The 21,402-nt window shown below is 39.1% G+C and overlaps 1 protein-coding gene across 1 annotated transcript; it reads left to right on the top strand.

The window, feature by feature from the left end:
* The first annotated feature begins 17,712 nt into the window (after nucleotides 1–17,712).
* LOC148037902 (cytochrome P450 77A1-like) lies at nucleotides 17,713–19,704 on the top strand. Its single transcript, XM_087676886.1, has one exon. It carries the CDS (start codon nucleotides 17,926–17,928, stop codon nucleotides 19,516–19,518), a length of 1,593 nt encoding a protein of 530 aa, XP_087533012.1. The 5' UTR covers nucleotides 17,713–17,925; the 3' UTR covers nucleotides 19,519–19,704.
* The last annotated feature ends 1,698 nt before the right edge of the window (nucleotides 19,705–21,402 follow it).

Here is a 21,402-nt window from a genome sequence, read left to right as displayed (position 1 = left end):
ATCTCATATGTGTGCATGTTGTTTATGCACTTGTAAATGTGTATATATATGTGTGTACACATTGCACATATATATACATGTATGTATTTATGTGTGGATATGCATGTTTGCATATGTAGGTGTATGCATGTTTGTAAGTGCATATTTTATAAGTATGTATTTTTTCTCTCTCCTTCTCTCTCTCTCCATTTTCTCTCTCACTCATATATATGTTTAGATGTTCACAAGTGTGTATGTATTATATACATGTGTGTCTAGTTGTGTGGTCTCATATGTATGTGTATATATATATATATATATATATATATATATATATATATATTGTCTATCCTTTTTTCAACTCTCTTCTTCTTCTTCTTCACACACACATACATACACGCACATATACAGACATATAGACACATATATACGAATGAATGGCACATACACACAAATTTTCCCCCTTCTATCTCTTCTTGTTTTTTCTATGCTCTCTTTGTGTGTGTGTGCATGTGTATATATGTGTGTGCGTATGTATGTATATGTGCATGTAATACATGTGTGCCTATTTATGTAGTCTCATAAATGTATAGGTCCTCTCTCTCCTTACTCCTATCATTTTTATTTTCTCTTCTTTCTTTCTCCTTCGGTCTCTCATCTTTCTTCACCTCATATGTGTGCATGTGTATGGATATGTATATATGTTTACGCATATGTGCATGCATTGCACATATATATACATATATATATTTGTGTGTGGATCTATGTGTTTGCATATGTATATATAAGAGGCTCAACAAAAGTTAGAATAAGAGAGACCAAGAATTGATGAGAAGTACCTATTTTACAAGATTGAAGAAGGCTTATTCTCTCGATGCTTGATGATATCTCCCAATGATCAATGTTGTCAAAATAATCTTCAATCCTTGCTACTTCAATGCTTTAAAGTAATCTTGAAGCTTCAGCTAGCTTGAGATTGAAGCCTTGAACCCGTTTGCTCCAAATCTTGACTCCATGGAAGCCCCCTTGGTTGAATCTTGACCAATCTTGCTCAGTAGCTTGAGATTGAAGCCTTGCACCTGTTTGCCCCAAATCTTGACTCCATGGAAGCTCTCTTGGTTGAATCTTGACAATCTTGCTCAATGTCTTTGATTTTTTCCAAGAATCTTCACAAAGATGAACCCCTAGTCTGAAATGATGAGAAATCTTCAAGAAATATGAGAGAGATTGAAGCTTGCAACCAAGATTTCATGGTGGCTACCCATCGACTGCACTATTACAGTTTCAAGAGAGTAGAAAAAGAAGACAAGATCACCAATGCTAATGATTTCTTAGTGATTTAACTTATCAATGACAAGGAGAATAGCCTTGATGAGGATAAAAAAGAAGAATTGGTGATTAGGATCATCAATCAGCCAAAAAAATTGCACCATGATTTTCACAGTTATTATTGGCTAGAATGTTGATCTTCTTGCTTGCTTGTTTGTTATTAACTAGTTGGCCTTGAAGCAAGGAAGCTTGATCAAGTATTTCTTTATAAATAAGAGCTAGGGTTCAAAAGGAATGATGAGATGTCTACTAGAAACTCAATGCTCCAAGTCTCTTGTTAGAGGTCTAAAATAGTTCCTACTTCATGTAGATATCTTGCAAGTACCTACCATGTGGCTCTTGTGCCTGGTTGCCTTAAATTTTATGGCAAAAAATAATAAAATTGTGCGTTAAAAAAATAGAAAATCAAATGGACTAAGAGCCTAAGCTATGATACCACTTGTAATGGAGTGAGCTAGAAGAGAGAAAGAGGAGAGAGAAGAGCCATAGAAGCTACGAGAAAGAATATGTAAGATGAAGATACTTTTGTATTAATTGAATGGTGAAAAATAAAAGTCTCTTATAGCTTAAATATTAGCAATTGTAGCTAGTATTTTTCACATTATTATTTCTAGCCTCTTAGATAGTGGGACAAAAGAGAGATGACCCTCTCTCACTATCGAAGATTTTGAAGGGGAAAAAACAATCAACCCAGGGTGATATGTGTTCACCTCCTAGTGATTCGGAGTCCATTCCACTTTTTATCCCTCACACAAGTACCATAGGTGAAGCTATTGAAGACTTGAAGATCTCAGGTGAAGAGCATTAAAATAGGACACTTCTTAATCAATTCATAGGGATCAGATGTTGATTACATGTCCTAGGGTAAAGGTACTTGCAAGAGTAACACAATACTTGAGCATCTATTGGAAAAGATTTTCAATCATTTATAGGTGCTACATGTTATTCTAGACCTTACACAGATTGATTATAGGTTGTTTTAGTGAAACTATACATTAAGAGTCATTTTGGGGCATTTTCAAGACCAAGTATAGGCTATACAAGGCATTTATTACTTCCCGTAAGTCATATATAGGCACCTCAATGTCATACAATATTCTCTCAGCTCAAACAGTGAACATATAGGGTCAAACATGGCTAAAATTGGACTTACAGGTCTCCCATAGGGTCATTCAAATAGGGACAAATCCTCGACAGTTTTTGTCAAACAACTTTAGGCTATTGTAACTTTTCTTCTTCTGATCCAAATTTCAAAGTTAAGTACTCTATTCAAAGAGGAAAAAGTGCTTCAATTTGAATCAAAAGGTTTGTCAATCAAAGCTCTCTAGCAAAATTATACCAGATTTAGTGACAGTATATATACTGCAAGACTGTACTCTAAAAATGGCAAGAAACAAGGGTGAAAACAAAGCCAATGAGAATTTACGATAGCAAATCAAAGATTCTAGGGGCCCTAAAGTTGGAGATACTCATGGTAATGATTATGAAGAGGATTCATATGAAATGGGAGCATATAGTACCTTGAACAATACCTTATGTCAACATGAAACAAGGTATTCAATCAAACATGGTGAATTACTAGATACTATGAATAAGTTTGGGAATCAAACTCAATCTTCTCTTGATAAGCTCATTGCTCATATCACAAGATGGATAGGATTCCAAATGCAAGATAATAAGAAAGAGTGACAAGAGAAAGAGAAAGAGAAGGAGCATGCTCAGCAAACTCAATACTCTATTGACAAAGTTGCTACTCGAATTCCCAAATGGATGGGAGTCCCAAATGAAAGAAAAGGATAAGGAAAAAGAGCCACACATGATTTTAGATAAAGTGCCAGGTTCATCAAACAATGTCAACCCTAATCCTTTGGGCATCCTAAGAAAGATTCCCCATACCACTTATGAGATAAGTGAGGTTTCACATAAATGCAATGATCCTTTGGGTAATGCAAGTGGGGGTGGTTATGCCAATGGAGGTGGTTTCTTGACCACTAGAGTACCCATTCTAGGTGTTAAAACCTCAATTGTCCTTTGACAAGAACTACTCTAACAATGGTAGTTATGGTGGCACAAATAATGATCTCATGGTGGACAACCAAATCATGCTGATAGAGAATTGAGGGATAAGATCACATTGTTTAAGTATAATTGCCAATTATCTTCTTGATTAGATCTTGAAGAGCAGCTTTCCAAATTAGATTATTACTTTGACATATTTCTTAGGGCTAATGATCAAAAGATCCACCTTGCTACCATACACCTAAAGGGTTTTGTCTACACTTGGTGGTGATACATAAAGAAGGAAAACCATAAGGTGATACTTGGAAATATTCTAAAGCACTCATGGTGTAAGTCTTTTTTTCCCTTATTGAAAAAAAAAAGCTTGCTAGACATTGGTATGGCCTAGAGAAGAGAGGTTTTTCTATAAGAGAATCTACCAATCATTTTTTGAACCTTACTATGTAATGCTAAACTACATAAACACATGTATGATTTAGACCCTAGTAGAATTACCTTGAGACAAGGCCAATTATGGACATGTTATGGAGGAAAAAATTGTTCATTTAGCAGCCCTAAAATACCTACCTATCCACCTTTCAATGCTTCAAGATAGCAAGATGATTTTAGGCCAGTAAATTGTCCAAGAATGGATCATAAACAAGGGGACAACAAGCCTAAAAATACTTCAAAATTTGGCAATAAAATTTTTATTCCCATAGACTTGTACAAGGAAAGAAAAGAAAATGGGTTTTGTATTAAATATGTTGAGAATCATGCAACCAAGTATGCCAAGAATACAAAAGCTAAGGTTCATAGTATGCTAGTCCCTTGAGAATTTAGAGGATGATAATAATGATGCAAATGCACTTATGGTTGTTACTAAAAATAAGGATATTGATGAGGATTTTGGGCAAGAATAATTTTATGATCTTGCTGATACTTTTCCTTTTGATCTTGGTGGTAGTGTTCCTTTTGATTCAAGAGGAATGATGAGTCATATATTGCCATGTTTGCTCTATTTCAATGGATGCATAGACATGATCAAGAAGCCCAAACACACTTTGTATCCAAAGGAGCATTAATGGTAAAAATGTATTCACTTTGGTTGGTAGTATGATGTCAAGACTTTTGTCTCTAGTTATGTACCATGCTACCAAAACAAGGAGAGGACATTAAAGCTAAGAGGTTTATTACTGTCATTGCCTATCCTTGATTGTAATAGATGCATATTACCATGGATTTTATCAATGGATTACATGTGTTCAAGAAAGGATGGAATATCATCTATGTAGTAGTGAATAGACTCACCAAGGTAGCCCATTTTTTCCCACAAAAGTTCAATATGTAGTGTCTTATGTAGCCAATCAGTTCATGGAGCGTGTTTTCAAGTTACATGGATTACCCTAGGTTATAGAGATACCAAGTTTATGAGTAACTTTTGACAAATGGTTTTCAGCTCCATCGGCACTAAATTAGCTCCTTCTATAGCCTAGCATCCTTAGACAAATGATGAAATAGAGAGGGTTAATAAGTAGTTGCATACTTACTTGAGAAATTTTTACCATGACGTACAAAATGCATGGGATTCATGGTCACATTTGGTTGAGTTTGCTTATAATAACTCTACTCATTCCAATATAGGGGTTTCATCTTTTGAGGCTTTGTATGGCTACAAGGTACCCCTTCCTACAACCATTTTCAATGACAAGATAAACCCTCAAAGTAAGGAAGAATTGGACTGTATGTAAGCTCTTCTTCAATAATGTAAAGTGAATCTTAAAAAATACCAGAATCAAATGAAGTTTTATGCTGATGAGAAAAGGCCAAACCTATAATTTCAAGAAGGGGATTTAGTGCGTTTGAAGTTCCTAAGTCTCGTTATGTCACTCTTAAAGATGGTTCTAGTACCAAATTGGCTCATAGATTTTATGGCCCGTATAGGATTTTGAAGAGGGTGGGTGACTTGGCATATCGATTGGCACTTCTCTCATCCACTAGGATTCAGGATGTCTTCCGTTTGAGTCAATGGAAGCCCTTTAGTGGATTTAGTATGGATAGTGTAGAGGAGCTTCCACCCATGGATGAGGAGGGCATCTTTCAATATCTGCTTAAGGAGGTCATTGGTCGATGAGAAAAGAAGGTTAGATCAACAACAAGTCAAAGAATATTTGATCAAATGGTGTTGATTACCCTTGGAAGAAGCTTTTTGGAGACCAACGTCAGTTATGGAGGAGTTCCCTTGTCTCAAGAAAGCAATCTTGAAGACTAGTCATTCATGGCCCTATTCAAGCTCAAGTAGATTGCACACAACTTGTGTTTATTGATAAGCATGTCAAGCATATACAATATACTTGATCATCATAGCTCCTTCGTTTATCCAAACTTCTTGGATTCTTCATTGATTCATACCTTATAATGGCTAAAAAAGAGTAGTACTCTGTTTTCCTCTATCCCCTACATTGTAATAAGTTCCAAATTTATTTTTGGAGACAATGTTTATTGGGTAGGGATAGAATGTAAAATATTGGAAATAATAATGTGGGAAATACTAGCTACACTAGCTGGTATATAATGTATAAGAGATTTTTATTTTTCTTACATTTTCTTTCTCTCAACTTCCATGTCTTCTCTTTCTTCTTTCCTTTCTTTCTCTCTTGTCATTTAAACTTTCCCTCAACTTCCATGTCTTCTCTTTCTTCTTTCCTTTCTTTCTCTCTTTTCATTTAGACTTTCTCTCTTCTTTGCACTCATCTTCTCTCTCTCCTATTGTCTTTCATCTCCTCTTTCACTTAGCTGGCTCACTCCCGTTATAATATATATTTGCATGTTTGTAAGTGCATATTTTACAAGTGTGTATCCATTCTCTCTTCTTCTCTCTCTCTCTCTCTCTCTCTCTCTCTCTCTCTCTCTCTCTCTCTCTCTCTCTCTCTCTCTCTTCTCTTGCTCATATATGTTTATGTGTGTATGTGCATGTATGTATATATGTATACATGTGTGTAAATATGCATTCATGTGCATAATGTTTGCATGTGTACATACATACATGTGTATGTGTGCATGTAATGTTCATGTGCTTTTGTAGACTATGTGTACTTGTGCATGGTTTTAGAATATGTACACATTGCACAAACATGTTCAACCATTAAAATATCATATAATTTCATAGGCGTAATAAAAAAGAAATTCATCTCTCTCTCTCTCTCTCTCTCTCTCTCTCTCTCTCTGTGTCTATGGAGAGAGAGAGAGAGAGAGAGAGAGAGAGAGAGAGAATAAACATGACCCCCACTCACCCTTCAAGAAAAAGCCCTCTATATTTCTTAAATACCAAACTTCTCCTCCTTGTGCCATATAGGGTTGGCATCTAGTTGATTGAGGATCCCCAAGGCAAAGCTCTAAATAATATACAGAATAGGTAACATGCTAATAACAATATAATGTATTTTAATTTTAACTATCAATAATTGTTTAAATTCTATTATAGTTATAATTTTAGATAAATTTGATTTACTGCTTTGATTTTTAGTGTTATGTTTGTACATGATACACATATGCATAGATGAAATAGTATAATAAGCATTAACCTTGCACTTAACTTTGCCGAGACTTTGCCATATACACAAAGTTTTTCCACATACTCATCATTTAAACCATATACAATTCCAAGAAGGTTGAGAATAAACATGAGCTACCCTTGGAAACATTGGGCCTCTCATGATATTAACTTTCCATTTCTTTGTTACTCTCTTGTCCACACAATACATATTATCTATAAATATATATGTGTGGCTGTAAAATTGTGTTAATAGAAACAATTATCATTCCAAATCAATAGTTTGCTCATACCCATGTACATGGTTGTGGTAAAGCATTGGTCAAAATTTAAACCAATAGTTTAGTCATAATACATATACGAGAATATGATAAAGTATCCATGAAAATCTAGATCAATAGTATATTCATGATTCACATTCATTGTTACGGTAAGATATTGACTACAATCAAATGTATCCTATCCTAAGTTACTTGTTTATAAATAGGCATATATAGATGGCTATGATAAAGTTTTAATTCAATGTATCTTATTCTTAATCAATCTAAGATTTACTAGCACTACCCTTTAGGGTATATGCTATTATAATGGTGTAGTGGCAAGGTGGTACCTACCCTTAAAAAATTACCCACTAGTTAAGTAAAGTTAATTGAATCACCTTTAACTTTGTTAAGAATTGATTAAGTTTAGATTATTTTCATTTTCTAACTCAATGGTTGGTGGGTAAAAGAAGGTCAGGTGGGGCCATTAATGATACCCTAGAGATTGAGTCAATGACATCAAAGGTTCCACACAAAGATTGGTGTTCAACTCCAAGTTCTTCTTCATCCCTTCTACCACTCTTGCTTCTACTGAATAGGAGAATTGGTGATGAAGTGCTAATTCTTACCCCTTTTCTATGCACATAAGGTCATGTTGCTTCTCATCCCCCTTGCTACTTCTTATCCCTTCTATCTACCTTCTCAATATATGCATCCCCTCCACAAAACCTACACCCCCAATTGCTTCTCTAGCCCTCACCAGCCCCTTCTATTGCACTGACTCAATCTTGCATGTGCTATCGTAGCACCATTAGAACTAGGCTGCACCAACCCTTTCTATTCCCCTGCCTCAGTCTTGCATGTGCTATCCTAGCACCATTAGAACTAAGTTTCACCCCATCTTATTGCCCCCATTAGTCACCTTTGGAGAAGTTCAATTTGTGAGAAGAAATAGCCAAGATGATAGTGTTTATATGATGATGGTGATCGGTATACGATTGATGGATGTATATTGAGTGTGCTATCACCTTCAGTAATATAGAGGAAACACGATAAAAAGCTTAAACAACGGTGTGGATCTCACCCTTGCCTATGTGATGATCATGCATTTCTTTTCCTACTTTGTGGCCTTCTCAACTTGGGTCTACATGTATCTCATCCAAATAGGGCCAATATTGGTCTTACTTAACAGAACCTTGACTGAAAGAGAGGTTGGTGCTTTGATGGGAATATTAATCATCATGATAACATTCTTGACAAATGTTGTATCTATCCACATATCTGCTTGTCACAGTCATTTCTATCCACGCAACTTTCCGTGTTCCAAGTGACTTGTCTTAGATGAAGAAGGCACTATAGGTGGTTTTTTGTCATTCCTCAATGTTGGACCTACTCATCCTCCAATTGCAACCCATGTTTAAGTAATTGGAAATTCAACTACAAAATCCACATTATTTGAATGGTTTTTTTGCATATTAGTGCACCTTCATTTTATTGGATGGCAGGCACATCATTCACTCAAGTAGTAGTAGAATGGTTATGACACTTTATCATGTAACAATCATTCATTATATTTACCTTTTGTAGGATCAACATGAGAGCCTTGTAGAAAAGCCCAAGAGCTTGGGTGCCTTTAAGATGCTGAAAGACATGCTTCACTACTTATAGTTAGTGTGTTTCCTATTATTGCCTACTTAGTTCATGTTTGGCCAGATAATTATTCAAATGTACTAAGCATGTGGAGGTCAAGTGTATTTCTCTCGTGGTATATTAATCGTCCCCTTCTTTATTTGAAGACTTTCTTTTTAACTTCTACTTTTACATAAGAGCTTTAGAGTTTTAGTGTCTAGGAAGGGCTATTTAAAATTTTATAGATAGATTCTCCACCATAATGTTGAAACCTTCAAGTTGTTGGGGGTAAATGTGCATGTGCCTATGCCACCTTGTATTGACTACACATACCATGACTGCACACTTATACACAGGTGGTGGATGCCCATTATTGTCACTTTGTTCTTCATTACAATGACTATTGAAGAAGGAAAGGCCGAACACACATTGGGACTATTGGAGTTTCCACAATGTGTGTCTCTCTCTTGCTCTCTTACTCCATTCGCGATAGCTCTTGCTTCCCCTTGTGTGCTTCTACTTAGGCTCTACTTTTCAACCAGTATCAAAGTGTTCGAGGAGTTTCTTCATCCTTTGCTTCGGCCTAGATTCAAGGCTTTAGCTCAAGGTTTCATGGCATCCGTTGTTTCTTCCTCTCGAGGTATGCACTGAGTCTTCTCGGATACAGAGCATTCTACAGAAGTTGTGGATAGCTATGGTAGCTTGATATCACTTTTATTTTTTGGCCATAACTTTTGCATACAACATTAGATTTAGGGAATCTATAGCTAGAAATGATGGGTACAATGATAAATAAAAGTTTAAGGACTCACAAAGTTGATTCTATGTAGTTTTCATCTCTCTATTTTACACAAAACAAAACAATTTTTGTTTGGACAACAAATAATAAATTTCATAATGCATATTTGATGTTTCAAGGATGCTATTTGGTGTCCATATGGTATGATTATACTTTGGGATGCTACGTGGATTGTTTAGAGCTTGATTAGATCAGTTTTGTAGAGGTTTGTTGCTAGCATAACAGTTTAGACAGCAAGCATACAACAATGAGTTTCATGCTTTGAATGCCTATTGTGCCTTTACAATATTTTGAGTATGCTACATGTCTACAATGATGTTTAACATTGATGTATGATCTTGGATATGGTTATGACATGCTTTGCACTTGGATTTGAGCTATATTTGATGTACTTGGGCTTTGGTTAGTTAGTTTGACTTCCATGCTTACTCACTTACAACAAGTATTGAAGCTTCATTGGATACTTATGCTCTCAGATGTATTTATGATGTGCTTAGGCTTCTTGGATGCTTTGATCTATGTCTTTTATCTTTGCTTGCTTACTTTTCATTTTGATTCACTTCCAATGGAAGATGCTTGTACTTACTTGGCAGAGCTGGTTCTTTGAGATAGTGGGACTCTTGGTTCATGCATATGCTCTCTTCTATGCTATTGGACGCAGTTACCTTTGCTTATGGGCTGATTTGATTCTGTATGCTTTAATAGTTGTTTGTACTTGATTGATATACTACTAGTTGCATTCTATATATCTCAAATTGCTACTCAGATATCCTTGGCAGTCGGAGCTTGCTTTCTTTGCTATTTTTCCATAGTTGGATTGACATATACTACTATCTTTATTTTAGTATTATTGTAATTACAATTATCAACATTCTTTTGGAGAGCATATATATAAAGTCAATGAGGCATCATCCAACTGACTACATCAAAAGAAGAAGCTACTAATATGTAATCATCATCAAAAAGAGGCTATCATAGGAGTGTGATTGCATATTTCTCAATAGGCACTCCATTTGGATTATTGATTTGAGCTTGAATGCTTCAATTATTCATTGTTTCAACAGGGAAACATGTTGTCATACAACAAGGACAGCCATTACTTCACTGTTTGAGTTTCACTAATGCTCATACACCTATGCATTGATAGTAGAATGCTTGTACATGTCTTGAGATGCTTCTTGGATAGGTTTGAGCTTTCTTTGCTCATTTTGGAGCAAGGTTCTTTGTTGAATATGTAGTGGATGATAATGAGCCAGTTGAACAGCATGTTGGTTTAGATTTTGGAAATCACCACAATGTGGAAAATTTAGTGGTGGCTAATGAGTCACGTATTCATATTGCCTGCAACAAATGTTCACCCAGCAACATCAATACTACTATTTTAAGAGCCGGATGTGCATTCCATGGGGAGTCTTTGTGTGATGTGTGAAAGGTGTTCAGCTAAGTTGTGGAGATGCAAGACTCGGGTGCAAGGGTCGAATTTGTTTGGAATGCACTGTTGTCAAAATGGAAAAGTAATGTTGCCACCATTGCAACATCCACCATAGCCATTGCATGATTTGTTGCATGGTATGCACCCTCAGAGTAGGATATTTAATAACAACAAACGAGCATACAACAGTGCTCTTGCATTTGTATCACTCGGAGCTAATGCTGATGAGCTACTTGTTATCGAGAATGGTTACACCTTTAGAGTGCATGGCTCTGTTTATCACCGTATAGGTACTTTGCTTCCTGATGTGCAGTGTCAAGAAAGGCCAAGATTTGCACAACTCTATGTTTATGATACCAAGCATGAGTTCCTTAATAGGTTGGGGTTATGCATGATTTATTACCAAATTTGCTAGGGGAGCTTCAATGTATGATGCATCGACACAACATATATGCACATGCTTTTAGGTCAGTGGGTTTGCAATTGCAAAATAATCATGTGCAAGAACTAAGAATGAGTATTTTTGGTATTCAAAGAACCAGTAAACAATACTCTGCTCCTGCAGCAACTGAGGTTGCAGCTATCATGCCAGGGCAGGGTGATGAGGGTACTCTTGATTGTCAGGATATTCATGTTTACACTCGAGGTGGTCGATGTGTTGCTATTTCAAACTTGCATAGAGCATATATGCCAATGCTATATGTCCTCCTTTTTCCTATGGGAGATGATGGTTGGCATGTAAAGGTTCCCTACAGTAATGTTAGTGTTCATGTTAACATATATGAATTGTCCAATAAAAATTGTGTTACCCAGATGCAGTTTTATGCATTCCGTCTTCAAGTGCGCGAAGATACTGAGGTGTGCATATTGCGTGCTGGGGTCGACTATTGCAATAATTTATTGTTGATGCTTATTGTAGTATAGAGCAGTGCAGGTTAACTTGGTGTCGCCAGAATCAATCAGTGTTGCGATCAAAGGCCTACAAAGGCTTGGCAGACATGGTGGGGGCAAACGATAATGGGCCAATGTAGATTGTTGGTGCCTTTGTTGGCAAGATGATAGTTTTACCATCGTAATTCACTAGTGGGCCAAGGCACATGTATCAATTATATCAAGATGCCATGGCTATAGTGCGATGTAAGAGAAAACCTGATCTTTTTATAACAATGACATGCAATCCAAAGTGGTTGGAGATAACTAATGCTTTATTGCTTGGGCAAAGTGCTTATGACCGTCTGGATTTGATTGCTCGCGTGTTTCATAAAAAATCATGTTGATTTAATGTATACGTTGTTGCGGAAGGATCTCTTTGGAAAGGTTGCAGGCTATGTTACTGTGATTGAATTCCAAAAAAGGGGGCTACCACATTCTCATACTTTGCTAATTTTAGAGCCGTCTTTCAAACCTTCTGAAGCATGTCACTACAATAGATTGGTTTGTGATGAGCTGCCCAATAGAGTTAAGTTTCCAGCCTTATTTGAGACAATTTCAAAGTGCAACATTCATGGCCCTCGCGAAGGATTGAACCCCAAGAGTCCCTGTATGGACAAGGATAGATGTACTAAAGATTACCCGCGAAAATTAGTGGGCATGACAACAGTTGATAGTTCTGGCTATCCCATTTATCGAAGACGAGATGATGGAAACTCTGTGATCATAAATGGTAATGTTATTGATAATCAATGGATTGTTCCATATAATCCATTCTTGAGTAAGAAATACAATGTACACATAAATGTGGAGGTATGCTCGACAATTGCGGCTGTTAAGTATTTGTATAAGTATGTGTACAAGGGGCATGACCGTGCAACCATCAAATTTTCTATTGGGGTTGATTCAGTCTGGAATGGTGGCGATGTTCATGAGGTGGATGAGATACAAAGTTATTTGGATGCATGATATGTTTCTGTCTCTGAGGCGTGTTGGCGGATCTATGATTCTGCATTGCACCTAGTGAGAACTATGTGGTGTTTCAAGATACTGATAGTATACCAGATGTTGTGCGGAATAAAGACCTCCAGAAAACTACTCTTACTGAATGGTTTATGTGAAACCACATTCATCTAGAGGCTAGGACTATTCTCTATCAGGAATTTCCAATGTATTGGGTGTGGAATGCACGACATAAGATGTGGACTAGAAGAAAGCGTGGGAATACATGTGGTCGGATGTATTTTGTGGCGCCTATCTGTGGTGAGCTCTACTATTTGCGGGTGCTTTTAACATAGTGTCGGGGATGTACTTCTTTTGAAGATTTGTGTACTATTGATAGTGTGATCTATGATACTTTTAGGGATGCTTGTATTGCAAGGGGCATGTTGGAGAGCGATGATGAATATGTTGTGTGCTTAGAAGAAGCTGCCTCTGTGCAAACTGGTGCTCAACTCTGAACTTTATTTGTTGCAATTTTGGTCTTTTGTGAGCCAGCTCGACCTGACCATCTATGGGAAAGATTTTTGGTGCCAATGGTAGAGGATATTATGTATAGATTGCAGCTACAGCACGTGCACGCCTCTCTTGGTGTTCTGCAGCATGAGGCATCTAGCATGGCTTTGTTGCATCTGCAAGACCTTTTACGTCATGTAGGACAAAGACTCTGTGATTTTGATGGGTTGCATGAACCTCATCAACCAAACTCACAACTTCATGCTAATCCTCTTTTGCAAGATGAATATGCATACAGCTTATTAGAACAACATAGGGTTTCCGAATCCATGGAGGAAATGTTGAATGAAGGACAAAGAATTGCCTTTAGTGCAGTCATGGATACTGTTGATACAAATACTAGGGATGTATTCTTTTTGGATGGTCTTGTTGGGTCTGGGAAGACTTTCCTATACAAATGTTTACTTGAGAAGATGCGCAGTGGCGGTCGTATAGCATTGGCAATAGCATCATGTGGCATTGCTGCCTTGCTTTTGCCAGGTGGTCGTACAGCTCACTCGCGGTTTAAAATCCTAGTAGAATTAAATAATCGATCCACTTGCAACATTCTTGTTCAAAGTGATCTTGCTCGGTTATTGAGACAAACGAGCCTTATTTTGTGGGATGAGGCTCCTATGACCCATCAATATGCCTTCAAAGCGGTTGATAGAACTCTAAGAGATGTTATGAGCTATGATAAGCCATTTGGTGGAAAAGTTGTTTTGTTTGGGGGGGATTTTAGACAGGTCTTGCCGGTTATGGTAAAGGGAACATGTGAGGATATTGTTAATGCTGCATTGTGTTACTCTGATTTGTGGCGTTACATAAGGGTGCTAAGGCTATCTGGCAATATGCAAGTGTCGAAAACTGGTAGTGTGGTGGACAATAGGTTCATCTGTTGGATTCAAGGAATAGGGGATGGAGTGGGTGTTACCGAAAGTTGTGATAAGTTGTGCGTTCCATCTAGCATGGTATTAAAAGGGCAGTCTATCGAAACACTGATTGATCGTGTCTACAGTGATGTGTCCAATGTGGGTGACTACACGTCGTATTTTAGTGAGTGGGCTATACTTGCCTCGTGGAATACAAAGGTGGCTACTTTGAATGATCGTGCATTGCAACTAATGCCAGGGGAGGTCAGGCAGTATTATAGTGCAGATTCAATTGCAGAGACCGACGACTCATTTTTGTACTTTGTTGAGTATTTAAATACATTGGACCTTGGAGGTGGATTTCCTCCTCATTTATTGCTGCTGAAGATAAGTGCACCTATTATTCTTCTTAGAAACCTAAATCCAGGAAGGGGTATGTGTAATGGTATACGATTGATATGTAGAGCTTTCAATAGGAAAGTGATAGATGCTCAGATAATAACAAGGGCAAATGTGGGTGAACGAGTTTTTATTTCCGGAATTACTTTTGTTTTGAATGCTACACAATTGCCATTTACTATGAAGCGGATACAGTTTTCCATCCGGTTGGCATTCGCTATGACAATCAACAAGTCATAGGAGCAGACTTTGTTCATTGTTGGGCTTTATCTAAAGGCACCAATATTTACACATGGTCAGCTGTATATTGCATTTTCAAGGGTAAAATCTTCGCATGGTGTGAAAGTACTATTGGGTGAAGAGGATGGGGATATGACCACAAACATTGTATACAAGGATGTTCTTCGAAAGGTGTAGTAATGTGCATTGCTTTCTTTGTGGAGATGTAGTTATTGACGACCATGTAGAGACACTGGTTTTGCATATATGTGAATTGCTCTCTCTTGCTTTCTTTGTGGAGATATAGTTATTGATGACCATCCAGGGACGCTGGTTTTGCATATATGCGAATTGCTCTCTGTGCCCTGTTTGGTTGGTATATACTCTCTTGGAAGTATATTTTTTTCATATTTCACTATTTATTTAACTTTTGCATATGCCTACCCTAGAGTGGCACTATTACCTAGCTTCTGACTATCAAAAGGAGCTACAGTGCATGTTACTCACTGTAGCTCTTGATGATATCATAAGAAGGGCACTTGCAAGGGTCATCAAGCCTTTATATGATGATGTTAATATCGACATTAAGCTCCCAATTTTTATTGAAGTTGTACATTGTGGATACACGCAATGTTTTCGGGTGTATATGTATGATGTTGACTATAAGTAGAGATTTCAATGCTCTCATACTGATTAGATACCGAGGCATTGGCTCAAGTATAGGTTCAAGGATTTGGGTTGTTTTGTGACCCTGCATCAACGCTTGTCAGTAACCTATGGAGTGTTCACAAATGTTCAACCATGTATTATTATTGTTGGGATGGAATGATCTTTCTTAGTTGTTCCACGTACTTATATTGTAATTTTTGTTCCAATGCAGGTGGTAAAGAGAGAGATAGGACCGTTGCATCGCCCATGCGATTACCAATGGAAACTGTGGGATTGTTCCCTGCTTCACCTTCACATATTTTGCTCAAGGAGGAGGATTTTGTTAATGATTCCTCAAAGAAAATGAAGCTTTCTTTCCATTAGGCATCTTGGAGACATTGTCTTTTTTTGTTGGCATCGGCCATTTGCCTATGGTACTTGGAAACACGTCGGTGCCTTATGCTTGGCCTTTGTGGCTTCATTTTGACTGGGTCTCTTATAGAAATTCTTTTTGTGGTGCTTGGTCTTTGTCTCAATTATGACTCGTTTTAGTGTCATGTTGTTGTTCCACGTACTTATATTGTGATTTTTGTTCTAATACAGGTGGTAAAGAGAGAGGTAGGACTACTGCATCGCCCATGCGATTACCAATGGAAACTATGGGATCATTCTCAGCTTCGCATTCGCATGTTTTGCTCAACGAGAAAGATTTTGTTAATGATTGCTCAAAGAAGAAGAAGCTTTGTTTCTATTAGGCTTCTTCGAGACATTGTCTTTTTTTGTTGGCATCGGCCATTTGCCTATGGTGCTTAGAAACACTTGCGTGCCTTATACTTGGCCTTTGTGGCTTCGTTTTCACTAGGTCTCTTGTAGAAATTCTTTTCATGGTACTTGGTCTTTGTCTCGATTATGACCCGTTTGAGTATTATGTTGTTGTTTCTAAGTATCGCATGTGCAAGCATATGATTGCTTACATTGATGTCAAGAGGAAGGTTTGTAAGTATGGTGCATGGAAGAGATTGTTTCTATGTCTCGTATTTTGTGTTACAAATTTTTTTAACTACTTTTAGTTTTAAGTTTGGTGTGTGTGTGTGTGATACACAAAGAGAGGGTGCTTAGAGAGAATTGGAGAGAGAGAGAGAGAGAGAGAGAGAGAGAGAGAGAGAGAGAGAGAGAGAGAGAAATAAATCATATTGGAAATGGAGAGGGAAAATAGAGGGGAGAAAGAGGAGAACTAGTCCATAACTATGAAACATGTTCTTTTTCCTTCTTTGGCATGTACCCATCTTGCAATCTTATTTACTATCCTCACACTTTGGTTCTTATATGAGCTCCTTGGTTGACTACACTTCTACAAAAATACATGCAAGGTTTACCATGTGTTTAATAATGAGCATTGAGGGCCATAAATATGCACTTACCCCATACTTTTTTGGATGTGGTCTCTAAATGCATTATGTGATAGCATTTACACATAAGACCAAAAATATATGTTGGCCTTTTTAGTAACTTGGTAACATTTTAGGCAACTTGGAGCAGCTAGTAGCTTTATTTGGAAAGCATTGGATTTCCTTATGGCAATTGAGGAAGTTGTGAAGTGGGTTATCCTTTCTTTTCCTTTCCTTTGAAACAAAATATCATTCATGTGGTTCTAGCTTCTTGTAAAAATGATGGTCTAATGACACTCCAACCCTAGTAGGACCAATCATTCCTCTTGTAGTTATCTCCTATCTATGGTTATTTGTTAGTCTACTTGCACTGCTAGCACTAGCATGTTACCCCTTTGTTTATGGGGGGAAGATAACCCGTAGAAATACCTTCCATTAACCCTAGTAGCCTTGATGTGACTAGGTGCTAAATAAAAATACTAGGCCAACCTTTAAATTGGATTTTAAAGGGTAGGTGAGATTTCAAAGGGTACAACCTATGTTTGTGGTCTACTTTAAAGATTACAATCCATGTTTTTGAGGAGCACAACATTTGTGTTTATCACTACTATTATTAGAGTTTGCTCGGGACCCTCCTAGATACCTTACACAATTAGGTAGGACAAAGGCAAATTGCGTTCATAATTTTCCCATCTCGAAAGCAAAGAAAAACGAGCTATGATTAAACACCTTAAAGAATTGTGAGGTAAAAAGGTCGTGCTACAGCCTACGACGATGATCCAAAAAAGAGGAGGTGAGAAATGCTATGTTCATGAAGATAATACAAAACTGCAGGCCCCGTTAAGGAGACGTTAGTGACACTCTAGTTAAACTTGCTACGCACGATGTGGCTCTTTCTGGCCCTTTCGGGAGGTGCAGATCGTGGCGCGTGTTGTGTTCGTTAGTCGTCGCTCTATTTGTGCAGCTCTCTCTCTCTCTCTCATATCCCGGCTAGCTATGGCGTGGAAGAGCTCTCTTGATGAGAAGGGGCAACCGTTCATGGGCTTCAGCATATTGGTGGCGGTGGCTTTTTTGGTGCTGGGCTGGAGGTGGAGGAAAAGGACGAGGACGGGCAGCGGGAAGTTGCCTCCAGCTCCCCCCGGATGGCCCGTGCTGGGCAACCTGCCTCTGTTCGCACGTGTGGGCGTGCGAAACCAGCTGCTGCGGGAGCTGCAGGCGGCGCTCGGCCCGCTGCTGCGGTTGCAGGTGGGGCGCCGCCCCCTGATCTTCGTCGCGTCGGCAGGCCTGGCCCAGGAGGCCCTGCTGGCCAAGGGCTCCCTCTTCGCCTCGCGCCCGCTGCTGCCCTCGCGCGCTCTCTTCTCTAGCGACTTCCGCAACATCAGCGCATCCCCCTACGGTCCCTACTGGCGCGCCGTGCGCCGCAACCTCGCCCAGGGCATGCTCACCCCGCCCAAGATCCTCTCCTTCAAGCCCGCCCGCAGGCACATCATCGACCGCATGATAGCCCGCCTAGAGGCCACGGCCTCCGCGCGGCCGGGGTCGCCGCCCCCAACGGCGGTGGCCGTCTATGACTCCTGCAGGCTGGCCATGTCGCAGCTCCTGCTCACCATGTGCCTGGGGTTCGTCCCCGAGGACTCCGCCGTCTCCGAGATCTCCGACCTCATGCAATCTATCCTTCCCCTCACCGTCGGCCGAATCGGGGATTACTTCCCCCTCCTCGGCTTCCTCGACTGGAAGAAACGCAGGCGCGCCCGCGTCCTCCGCGCCACGCAGATCCGCCTCTTCTCCTCCCTCATCGATCAGCACAGGAAACTCCACCGCCTCGGGGAAACCATCCCCGGAAGCTACCTTGAGACGCTCCTCGCCATGGACGGCGTAGCAGAGGTCGCCGGTGCCTCGCTCGAGCTCTCCAATTCAGACCTAGTGAGCCTGTGCGCTGAGTTCCTGGTCGGGGGAACTGACACCACCGTGAATTGCATGGAATGGACCATGGCGCACCTTGTGCAGGAGCCTGCAATCCAGGCCAAGATCTATCAAGCCATCCTAGATACAGTGGGCAAGGAATCACCGAGGCCCGTCGAGGAAGAGGACCTGCCTTCCATACCCTACCTGGATGCTGCAGTCAAGGAGACATTGAGGCTGCATCCGCCCGGGCATTTCACGCTGCCACACGCGGTCACGGAGGCGTGCGAGCTGGGAGGATATGACATCCCCGCCAATGCCATCGTCAATTTCCATGTGCCTTCCATATCCAGGGACCCAGCCATCTGGGAGGAGCCCTTGGAGTACCGGCCTGAGCGCATGCTGGACCGGGAGGTGGACATCACAGGCACCAAGCACATCAGCATGCTGCCCTTTGGGGCAGGACGGCGAGTCTGCCCTGGCGCTGCCCTCGCCTTGATGCACGTGCAGCTCTTCATCGCCAGGCTTGTCCAGCAGTTTGAGTGGTGCAAAGTCAAGCCAGGTGAGCCCCTGGACATGTCTGAGAAGTTTGTCTTCACAGTCCAGATGAAATATCCTCTCCATGCCCTCATCAAACGCCGTGAAATTGGAGGGGCACTCATCACGCCGAGCCCTCCTTTCAACTGATGTCGCATTCGTGGGTCCTGCGAAACGGACATGTTAATCATGTATTTGTATGTATCAGAACAATGTCAAGTATACGTATATATGTCATGCATGTATATGCCGTTTTATTCGTCGAAACCATCCTCATGGTATTATGAAGTTAAGCAACAATTGCCATGAATATACATTAGTCAAGGATTTACATAAGAGCTCCACAACTGGTTAGCTAAGATTGAATGCTTCTGTGTATGGGAGAGAGAGAGAGAGAGAGAGAGAGAGAGAGAGAGAGAGAGAGCATCCAAGCTAGAGGTGATATTTACCTTACTCTCAAAATTTCTAATAATGATCCTACTGTTGTAGAAGTCTTGTAGGAAAGTGAAGATTATATGAAGAGGGAGGTATTTGATAGATTTTAGCATACGAAAGTGAAGGTGAAAGCTTGTTGGAAGGTAGAGGATGATGCATTCTCGACATTTTATTTTAATACACTAAACAAGAAGTTGAAAGAGACCATTAGTTGTATGTGAGATAGAAATGGTGAAGTCCACACTTGTATGAAAAACATCTTATCTATACTCCACACTCATATATCATCTATTGTTGGTGGGACCCCCTATCGCAGTTTTTTCTATGGGAGTTCCCCCAAGGAAACTATTTTCTAGAAGGTCCTAACAAAAAACACTTTTCAATGACAAATTCAAGCCTTGCCAAGGTTTTTGAAAACTCTAAACAAATAAAAAGATAATTAAAGTTGTTCCACCAAAATGCAATGAGTCATTTTTCCCTTTTTTAGGGAAGAGGGACCTCATAAGCTTGTTTTTCCTCATAAGCTTGTTTTTCATATAGTTGTTGCCCCTAACAACCTACCATCATTTTTAGTTACCCTTAGCACTCTCTCTATTCCATCCTATTATTCTACCTATGTCTTCCGATTTTGACCCCCTCATTGACACATACTAGCTAGATGTAGGGGCTAATTAGGCCAACCTTGTATTCAACATTTATTTTTAGATCAAATTAGTCCCATTCCTTCATTCTTTGTGTCCTTTCTTGTGTCTCTCTTTCTTTCTCTCTCCATCCTCATGATTCTCTTCTTTTGTGCACTCTCACACATACTTGCTCCTTGCAACTCCTAAGGCTAACATTGGCTCTATAAGATAATTTATGTTCACTCACTTTTTGAGATAATCAATAACTTCTACAAACACATCTTATCCTTTGATTAAAAAACTACAACAAGTAGTGGGTAAAGTAGCACAATATTGACAAACATTCAGGGCATTAATGGGTCCTCATTGTTACAGAGTTGAAAGCTCAACTAAAGGTGGAGCGGACAGTAGCAAGGCAATGGTATGATAAAGGGGATAATGTGAATGTGCCTAAGAGGATATTGGGTTGCAAAACTTACCCTTTCTATGAGCTAGTGAGATCAAAATTAAGGAATATGTTGTTATAAAAAACAAATCTGTGATTGCTTATGCAAGACATTGACAAGATTTGACACCATAGTCAAAGAAAAAATTATCAACACATCATTTGAATGCATTAAGAATTGGAAATTATGAACCTAAAGAGAGATGTGAAGCAATAACTAAAGTTTAAGTGTCTTTTGCAAGATCAATCAAGATTCCATAAAAGGACATTCTTTACAATTAGTGAATTTGCATTAGTTATTAGATCCATAGTAATTTTGAGATAGTAGTCTTAAGTAAGCAAGCCATCATAGATAAAATGATAATGGTTGAGAATCTAAATATAACTATGGCTTATTACCTTCTTTCTAGGCTTGATTAGCCTCAAATCAACTTCTACTACTATGCTAGTGGTAGCAGAATGTCTTCTATTCTTCTAGTAATAGACCCCTCCTATATAATATGCATATAAAGAAGAATTGCTATGAAGCAA

The sequence above is a fragment of the Lygodium microphyllum genome, chromosome 4 (assembly GCF_053477565.2).
Source record: "Lygodium microphyllum isolate KBCC chromosome 4, Lygodium_microphyllum_v1.1.10, whole genome shotgun sequence".
NCBI lineage: Eukaryota > Viridiplantae > Streptophyta > Polypodiopsida > Schizaeales > Lygodiaceae > Lygodium > Lygodium microphyllum.
Note: the sequence above shows the minus strand (reverse complement) of the source record. Positions and strands in the feature narration are given on the sequence as shown.

Bases quoted from the DNA above. Each gene is read 5' to 3' on its own strand.
- LOC148037902 (XM_087676886.1), top strand. From the start codon at position 17,926: ATGGCGTGGAAGAGCTCTCTTGATGAGAAGGGGCAACCGTTCATGGGC.